General features: G+C 37.7%; 1 protein-coding gene across 1 annotated transcript; it reads right to left on the bottom strand.

The window, feature by feature from the left end:
* Window positions 1-768: 768 nt before the first annotated feature.
* On the bottom strand, window positions 769-8030 carry LOC120719830 (galaxin-2-like). Its single transcript, XM_040009347.1, has 8 exons — window positions 6934-8030; window positions 6741-6841; window positions 5685-5776; window positions 4930-5156; window positions 3528-3687; window positions 2521-2683; window positions 2346-2399; window positions 769-2270 (listed from the first exon to the last, which is right to left on the bottom strand). Exons 1-8 carry the CDS (start codon window positions 6951-6953, stop codon window positions 2023-2025), a joined length of 1065 nt encoding a protein of 354 aa, XP_039865281.1. The 5' UTR covers window positions 6954-8030; the 3' UTR covers window positions 769-2022.
* Window positions 8031-9810: the final 1780 nt, after the last annotated feature.

A 9810-nucleotide genomic window follows, 5' to 3' on the forward strand; every position in this document is an offset into this window, starting at 1 on the left:
AAGAGTAAAGAGAGAAACTATCTGTATTTCTTAATTGCAAATGGCACCAAATTGTATTCAAAATTGAGCCACACTTATGGAGCTCCACAGTTCTTTTCCTGGTGTTTTTGTTGACATCTCTTGATTTTTCCCATTTCAAAGAAACAGGCTCTGTGTTTTGCCTTATATGCATCCACAGGTGTGCCACCAATTTACTCACATGGACTCTACTAACCTATCAGAAGCTTCTTCAGCTCAGAATGGAATCGTCTGAAGTTTTCTTATTAATTAACAATAAACTTAGTGTATATGTGCTCCTAAATTTGATGAAAGTGATAAAAATAGACAGCTCTGTCTCTCTTTATTCTGACATTTAACTAATTCAAAAGATATTTCAATATTTATTTAACCAAAACAAAACAAGTTTACTCTAAATTGATGATGTACAGTAAAAAAATGTTCTTGTGTTTTCCATAAAGTGTATGTAAATATCTGGTTTAAACTGTGAATATACTGCTGTGTATTCAAATTCCTCTTGTTTTGCACAGTCCCAAAGTCCCATGTTTTTAATGAATCTGATCTGAGAAAGGTGCAGAATCCTCTTTAACATTTATTGTGGACTATTTAAAAGTTCAAAACTAGTTAAAATAAATGTTTCAACTTTTTTGCAAACATTGCATGTTAAACATAAAGTCTATAATGAAAGCACTTTTTTAGTAAAAAAAAAAACAAAAAAAAAACCCCTCTGCCAATGGCAAGCCCAGCCTCAAGATCATCAACTCAATAGGATAAAGCAAAATATGTTATTTATTTAAAGCTTAAATCATAAGAACATTAGGCCACAAAATAAACACAAACATGCAAAGTCAAACATGCAGTATCGAGACAGTACTACAAACCCAAACATCTGCCATTACCACTACTGTGTCTGTGCACTGAGGCCTTATAGAAATTACATTCCAATAGAAAAAGTAAGAATAAAAACAGCTGTTTCTGAAAAGAAAATACTTTCATGGTCTTTTCAGTGGGACCTCTGGGTGGTACAGCATAGTAGCATTCATGGCATTGGCAACTCAGTGGTTAACATTCACTAGCTTTAGCTATCAAAATAAATTATGCCATTTACAGTATATGCATACATTTGATTATGTGGGTCAAGGTCAAACATTTAAATTATGTATTATAATTTGTTTCAGTGCAAGAAAATAGCTTAAAAATAAAAAATGAGCCATATGCTAATATTTTATGAAGCTACATTTTATAGTGCTGTAAGAAGTCAGCAACTGTTGATTCCATGCTAACAAGAATCAAGAAGAAACTTAAGCTTTTTTTTTTTTTTTTAGACTTCTGAAGTTAATAGTTTCATCGTATTATTGCATACACTGTATACTTAAATATGTACCAACTGGGCTGTGTCACAGTAGTAATAACTGTCTTAAGTTATGTGAGTGAGTACAATGTGAAACTCAGTAAATATTTCAGTAAAAAGCTACAATGTTCTCAGTGATTTCAAAAATTTTACTTAGTCATCTCAGTGAACAGATTTTCTGAGAGTGGAGGAATGGCAGGGTTTGGCTAGTTATGTGCAGAGTCACATGTAACTGATGCTGCAGTTTTAGTAATATTATGTATGTAATTATTTTAAATGCATAAGTAAGCAGTGTTAAGTGTAACAATTTAAAAAGTAATGCATTCTGTAATGGCATTTTTCTGTAATGCATTACTGTTTCTAAATCAGGTAAAGACATTACGGTTACAGACGGTACATAAGGAGTTTTTTGATTTAATTGTGAGAATCAACCATTACTAATGGCTCTAATAATACACAAAAAACAAAGGACAGATTAGGTATATGTCTTTCTTTTTAGGATAGCATCACTATTGCTAACAGACCAATGTATAACAATGCAGTAATATGTAATACATTCAAGAGAGTGAAAAACCCAATATTGCAAGCACAAAATAAAAATACAAAATTAGTACTTTGTCAGAGAATAGAGTAACTCATCAGGACTGCCCATGTATAAATCAGCCAATGGTGACTTAAGGTGAACATTTTGAAATAATGAAATGGAGTGACTGAAGAACAGAGTCATGATTGAAATCAGTGAAAACATTAACTTTGTTAAAGAAGTAGGTCTTCCCAAGAATCAGTTTAGGGAAGCTGCAGCGATCATCTGTTTCCAGGACGTAAGGAAAAGGCAGAGCTTCGACCTCCATACCATGAACCGTCAGCACATTCCCAAACACAACGCTCTGCTGAGACACACTTTCCACAGTCCCAATGTGCACTAAACAAAGATGCATAAAGCCATGGCATTACAAAACAAAACATCAGCATTTTTTATGTTAAAAAAAGACTTACTTTTTTTGGCAAAGATCTGTTTTGTTCAGGTTATTCACAGATAGGACTCTGGATTCTGAAAACAACATTATACATGTTATTGGTAAAATGCAGGATCTGGGCTTTGCCATCAAATTAAAATGACGTCAAATGAAGTTCTACTGCATGGAAAGGACATCTAAGCAGACAAAACAAACCATTAATCATCTTTCTTTGACCCTGTCCTGGTTCATGGATTGATCTCAGCCTCCCAGCACAGCATGACCACAGGGTGGTGTTGTAATAGAGGTGACCACAGCATCTAAACCCTGTCTTGGCAGAGTAGATCACCTCTTCCTCCTCACTTGAGCAGCAAATGTCCTGGTAGTGAAAAGAGATGTTAGTTAAGTTTCTAAAGACAGGTGTAATATTCCTTATGCTGAAGGTATTCTGACTGTCAGATATACACTAAATATATCACTAAATATAAAAAATGTTTTAGTATTGGTCTTACTGGGGCCTTGGCAGCAACTGCATAGTTTGGCTTGCAAAGCCTAATAATGATGGTTTGGTTATATTGAATTATAAATTGTTGTGTTTAGGTTCAGACTGGAGATCCTCTTTTTTTTTTTTTAAATGATCTGTAAAGGATTCTTTGGACTGACTTTTATAAAGTACAGTAATCTTCTCCTGGATGCATTTATCAACTATTTGTGTGACAGCCGGACAAGCTGTGTCCATGAAAGCAGCCTTGGGAGCCAATGCATTACAAGGTGTTGTTTTCCTTCACTGTAGAGTAGGCATATATTCTAGATTTAATGCTTAACTGGTTATTGAGAGGTGTCACAAGTAAGAAAGGAAATTCAAAATGCTTTTGGAGAAAAAAAAAAAGAGAATAAAAAACAAAGTGTCAAAATTAAAGACTGCAGTGCAGAGAACGGCTCAGTGACAGATTCTCAGTGGCTTCTGAACCTCACAGATCCCCTGATAATGATGAGAGGGTGTGAAAAACTGATGGATGGACGGTGGGGCATGGAAATGAGAACAAACAAGCATGTGAGCCATTTATAGAGATATAACCTGAAGTGGAGCGTGTGACGTGTCGTCCTGCCCCTGAAATTCATATAGTTTATCTCAAATAAGTTCTCATGGCATGAATAGGATGCACGAAAAATGGTCAGATAACATGATAATTATATTATATACATCATTACTGATAAACTACCTGTGGCTCTTGCAGAGTGGATCCGCAGCACTGCAGGTCCCCTCCATGCTTATGTAATGATGTCAGCGTGTACAGTGTTCCTGCACAGCACTTCATCTGTGGGTCTTTAATGTTGTAGGCTTTGACCCCACAGCAGTGAATGTTTTCTGATTTGGGATGTCTGGTTGGAAAACAGAGGGACACATTAATATCAAATGAAGCTTATGCATAAGTTAAATAATGAAGATCTGCAATTACAAGATCTCTCTGGTTTTCTGGGTGTTTGCCTGCTAGTCAATTCTTTGCATGACTTCCAATTTCCCACGCTGTCAAATTCAATACTGACATCATTACACTAGTCCAGTGCTCTTCTTACCCTGCCTTCTTTGAGCCAATCAGACTCCACCCCTATGTGCTTTAAATCTGTGGGCTTTTCCATTATTTTTCTTTCCAGGAACCCATCTCTGTGTCCCTCAAGTCACTTAAAGCTCCATCCAAGCCTCTATCTTCACCATAATTCCATTCTGCCATCATGTGTCATCAGAGACTAATCAAAAGGATCAATTAATTTCTGTAGCTTAGTAAATCATATTCAAGTCTTCTGAATGATCATTCCTCATTGAAATAAGGAGCGCAAGATAAGTTTATAAGAGGCTGAGTGAGACATGTCCTTATGTATATTGTTGGATGTCAGCCTGGAAGATATTTATCCACTTCTTCAACACAGTTATTACACAGGCTGTACACTGAAAGCAGAGAATCAGAACTGCAGCTTCAGCTCTCACTGTTCACACATAATATATTCATACCCAGTGTTGCTGTCATCACACACTCTGACAGACTCTGCAGTTGAAAATACGCTTAATGAGAGCATTCAGGATACAACCTGCTCCACCAATACTAAAACTGAGACCGAAAGAAAAGTAGCTGCCACAAATGTTTTCAGGCCATAGAATATCCAGACTATTGAATGATGCAAACACACAGACAGTTTAACTGCAAACTTTAACCCATATGGCACCAAACCGAGTCAGAAACCACATGGACTGATACAGAAGAATGCTTTATCACATTAGACCAGAGCACAACGGTGCCTGAAAGTAAACAAAGGTGGGACAGTGTTATGCACAGCTGGAATTTCTATAAAGAAAAGACCTTCTACTGGAATGCAAGACATTTCCTTTGCCTCTCCCTTCTGGGTTTCCCCTCCACCAGCACAAGATGCATTAAAATTAACTGCCCACTGACCTAAAATCAAACACTGTTACATACCAAGCTGATGAATAAGGAATGGAAAAAAACCCATCCATTTTCACTAGATTTTATCAGCAACACACACACACACACACACACACAAAATCACCTGTGTCCATCTAGATTTTATCAGCAACACACACACACACACACACACACACAAAATCACCTGTGTCCATTGCAGCAAATCTCAACATCAGGCCGGTAAATTTCTGTCCCACAGCAGTGTTGTCCTGGGCTGCCGTGAAACTGAGAACAACATATAGTCCCTTTGGCCGGGTTGTAAGGAATACCCATCTCTGAACATTCCTGTCCATCGACTCTGTCCTCGTACAAGGTGTTATTACAACACAGAACTCCACGTTGTCCCGAGCCGTACAGCGTCTCTCCACAGCACTTGAAGAATCAGAGATAATACAGTAAATTGTTCAGAAATGCCTTTTGGCCCTTTTGCATTAGTAGTAGCGAATACTGAGGCCGTTCGATGAGTTTTAGACAGATCGAAAAACACCCTCAGTTATTGTATAAAAGGAGCGGGGTGGAGCTCTGAGCTCTCTCATCAAAGGGTCAGTAAAGCAGAATTTTTTCCTAGAATCTCTCTTTTCCACTGCTGTCAGCTCTACATCCTAATTAGGATGTGACACAACACATTTCATTTAATAATGAAATGTGTTGCCCATCATTTTACCCATTAACAATCTTATTAAAAATTCTTCCAAAATTCTCCTAATATATATATATAATTTTTTTTTTTTTATTTGAAAGAAAACGTTGCTTTAAGTCTATTACTGTCATTGGAAAATGATTTTTTTCCCCCCCAGAGAAACAAATTAAAACTTTTGACCTTTCTATTATAACTAAAAATGAGGCCCAGAGACAGAACAACAAAACAAACAAGACAAGGAAAAACAATTTGATTATTACCTGATCCATCCAAGGCTTCCACGCAGAGATACATCCATCACAGCAGACTTGTATGTGTGGATTATACACAGTGGGTGTTGCCTTGATTTGACCTAAACATAGAGGTGTGAGGGTTGGAAGGGTGGAGAGAGGACAGGAGTTAGAAACTTCTCATAAATGCTGAACTCAGTTACATCAGGAAAGACATAACAGGAAAAAAAAGGATCTGAGAAAGGAAAGAAAATAACATTTACTCAGATCATGGAACATGTTTGAGAAAATATTAGTCAGGGTGTTCCCTTGCAACTATAGCTTCACGTTATGTTTTTCCAAATATAAAACTGTCATGTTCCATGGCAGTGTCTGGGATTTTCCAGCCGGTGTTGGTGGGTTTCCAGGGTCATTCACCATTAGTGACTCTCTGTGATTAATTATTCTCTGCCAGTGGCTCTCCATGATAGTCTGCTCTCAGCTGGTGTATATTCATGTTTACCTCACTCTTCTTCTGCTGTGTAAATAAAGTCTTGTGAAAAGTTAAGTTGGGTTTGAGTCTACATAGGGTCCATATCTTGCATGAACCTCTGGTTCATGACACAAAACCCTCTTTAATGCACACATTTAACTAAAAATGAGCATATAGGATTTTACAAATACAAATAGAAGACAAGATAGTATTTCTTTGTTTCATCATTTGATAAACTCCCAAGGCATTATTCTCAGTTTTAGAAAGAGTTAGTTTAGTATTACAGTATATAAAATGATATTACTAGGGGCATATTTTATGTCTTCACACTTTATTACTTGAAGAGTTTTCCACAGTGAGCTAACATCACAAGAACAAATGGCACAATGTGCTCTGTAGGGGAAATTTATGCTGAAAACAACTCTTTGTTTTTACACCAGTAGAGCAAAATAAACTGCTCACTAAGTTATAACTGCTTTGTTGGAGTTTGGGCTGTGATCCAGTTCCACTTTCTCTTCCAAAAGCTGCAAAGTTAGAACCACAGGGTTATGTAATTTTTATGTGATAGTAACTGACACGACAGCTGCAAAACCAAAACAAACAGACAGTGATACCTGAGGTATAGAACCAGTGAGGCTTTTGGTTTCTTTCACAGCAGTGGTGCTCTTTTGGATTGTAGCATGATGACCGACAGAGATGTGTGTTTGGTTCAGTGCTGCAGATATGCAAAAACAGGTAAAAATAAACAAAAACACAAAAACAGTCAACATCGCATAAATACTATGCTAAGTTTTCAAAGCCTCTCACAGATATACACAAGGTGTCATGTGGCATCTATGCCATTGTCACTGTCGTGGGTCTGTGACCCAGTGTTTTTAAGTTTTATTCATTGAATTATTGTTTTCTGTTGTATTATATTTAGCCCTCCGGATTTCTGTTCTGTTCCTGTGCCTCACCTCGCCTCGTCTCATGTTTCCATGTCTAAGTGTCGAATCTGCGTCTCCGTGTCTCTCTTGTATTTACTTTTTTACTAATGACAGTCTGTGTCTTGTGTCACTATCTTCAGTTTTGGTCTCCTCCCCGCCTCGTCACATCCCAGCTGTGTTCTCACCTGCTCCCCATCCTCTCATCACTTTAAAACTTGCAGGAAATTGCAAAGATGTATTTTAACCCCAAACCTAACCAAATAGTTTCAGTGCCTAAAAGGACTTAAATTCCTAACCAATGAAAAGTGCCTCATAAACAGATTAAAGCCATTTTTAATATTAAAGCATTAAGTCATAAATGTCATAAATATCATTGTTGACAAAAATAAAGCTGTGATATGCTGGTGACCTGTCAGTTGATGTCTGAGATGCACTACATCGACCCCGCAGCCCCTGATACACTAGCAGTCAAAAGTTTGGACACACCTTCTCATTTAATGTTTTTTTTTTTTAATTTACATGACTAGTTACGTTGTAGATTCTCACTGAAGGCATCAAAACTATGTATCAACCAGTGATAGGAATAACTGCGTTACAAGTAACGGCGTTACTAACGGTGTTGCTTTTTTCAGTAACAAGTAATCTAACTAATTACTATTTCTATCGTTACAATGCCGTTACCGTTACTAACAAGAAAATACGGTGCGGTCGCGTTACTATTTTTCAACAAACAGACGGCTGAAGCTGTGTTCAGCTTATCGCGTCTTATATCAGTTGTAAGGAAGTAGCTGTAAATAAGCTGGGCTCTACAGCTTTAAGCAGCTCTGCGGGCTCCCGCGGGCCACAGTCACTTTCTGGCACAACACCTGTAGCTAGGGGGCAAGACAATCGCATGAGTGCTGCTGTTTGACTGAGGAAGAATAAAGTAGTCGTGGTAAGCCAATCACATGATCACTTCAAGATGACAAAGCAAAAAGGTGATATATAGCAGTTTTTAAATTGTGTTGTCATGTTTACTGTGTAAGGTCAGCGCTAGCAAGCACTCTCTGCTTATGACCCCAAAAAACGACCAATCAAAAATGATATGGCAACATGACATTTGGTTGTTTAGGAAGAGGGGGAAGTTTTAGACCGAGAGAGAGAGAGAGAGAGGCAGCAGAAAAAGACAGAGAGTGAGTTTTGAGATGTGAGAGATTTGCGACGTTTAGCGTGGTTGGAGTGTGTAGTTAGTGTGTGGTGTTGTGGATTGCTTTGTGTTGTGCGTCAGAACAGTAAGGCGATTGCTGTCTCCAGGTAGAGAACAGGAGTGGTACACCTGCTGCTGTCAGACCTGCAGGTATCAGGCTGTGATGTTCTCCTTTATAGTGGACAGAAATTTTTGAAGTGGCACAAATAATTTGTGGCATCTTACTGAATGCAGAACACCCGATTGTTATGTAAATAGTTTGAAATGGTTATTTAAAAAAGGGGTAAAAGGTAAATGGCTGCAAATAAGTTTGTTGTTTGCAAAACTTGTGCATATGATTTTAAACTTGACAATTTATATTTGCATGTAAAGTTATGAAATATGATTCATTAAACATGTTTGTGGTTGTTACAGTAAAAATGATAACTTTTTTTCTACTCGAATTTTATGTTTTTTGTCTGATTTTAGATCAATTGTGTTAATACAGTATGTCAAATGAAAATAGAACTGTAAATTCAGACACGTGAGGTTGTGCTGAAAACAATGATACCAAACAAGGCAAAGTAAATAGTTTTTAAAGGTGAAATGTTGAGAAAACATCAAAAGTAGTTAAAAATGGCCAGTTATACCCTGGACCCCAGAGGGTTAAACATATTTTTAAAAGTAACGCAATAATTACTTTTCAAGTAATTAATTACTTTTAGAATCTTGTAACTCAGTTACTAACTCAGTTACTTTTTTGAAGAAGTAACTAGTAACTATAATTAATTACTTTTTCAAAGTAACTTGCCCAACAGTGGTATCAACACATATGGAATTATGTCGTAAACAAAAAACTGTGAAATAACTCAAAACATGTTTTATATTTTAGATTCTTCAAAATAGCCACCCTTTACTTTGATTACTGCTTTGCACACTCATTGCATTCTTTCGATGAGCTTCATGAGGTAGTCATCTGAAATGGTTTTCCAACATTCTTGACAGAGTTCCCACAGATGCTGAGCACTTGTTGGCCCTTTTTCCTTGACTCTGAGGTTCACCTCGGCCTAAACCATCTCGATTGGGTTTAGGTCAGGTGATTGTGGAGGGCACACCATCTGTTGCAGCACTACATCACTCTCCTTCTTGGTCAAATAGCCCTTACACAGCATGCAGGTGTGTTTGGACTCAATGTCCTGTTGATAAATAAATGATGGCCCAACTAAACGCAAACCGGATGGGATGGCATGTCGCTGCAGGATGCTGTGGTAGCCGTGCTGGTTCAATGTTCCTTCAACTTTGAATAAATCCCCAACAGTGTCACCAGCAAAGCACCCCCACACCGTCATACCTCCTCCATGCTTCAAGGTGGGAGCCTTTGACCTTTTCCGCATTGTACAAAGACATGGTGAGTGGAACCAAAGCTCTCAAATTTGGACTCATCAGACCAAAGCACAGATTTCCACTGGTCTAATGCCCATTGATTGTTTTTCTTTTCCCACACAAATCTCTTCTGCTTATTGCCTTTCCTTAGTAGTGTTTTTTAGCAGCTATTTGACCATAAAGACCTGATTTGCACAGTGTCCTCTGAAC

This window comes from Simochromis diagramma, unplaced genomic scaffold (genome assembly GCF_900408965.1).
Source record: "Simochromis diagramma unplaced genomic scaffold, fSimDia1.1 OVJJ01000344.1, whole genome shotgun sequence".
Classification (NCBI taxonomy): Eukaryota; Metazoa; Chordata; class Actinopteri; order Cichliformes; family Cichlidae; genus Simochromis; species Simochromis diagramma.

What these genes read in the sequence shown, in the direction of transcription:
- LOC120719830 (XM_040009347.1), bottom strand. Translation starts at nt 6,953, where the DNA reads ATGACACCTTGTGTATATCT. An exon ending in ATGACACCTTGTGTATATCT is followed by an intron (nt 6,842 to 6,933) that starts GTGAGAGGCTTT and finishes GCATATCTGCAG; the next exon opens with CACTGAACCAAACACACATC. An exon ending in CCACTCTGCAAGAGCCACAG is followed by an intron (nt 2,684 to 3,527) that starts GTAGTTTATCAG and finishes TTTCACTACCAG; the next exon opens with GACATTTGCTGCTCAAGTGA.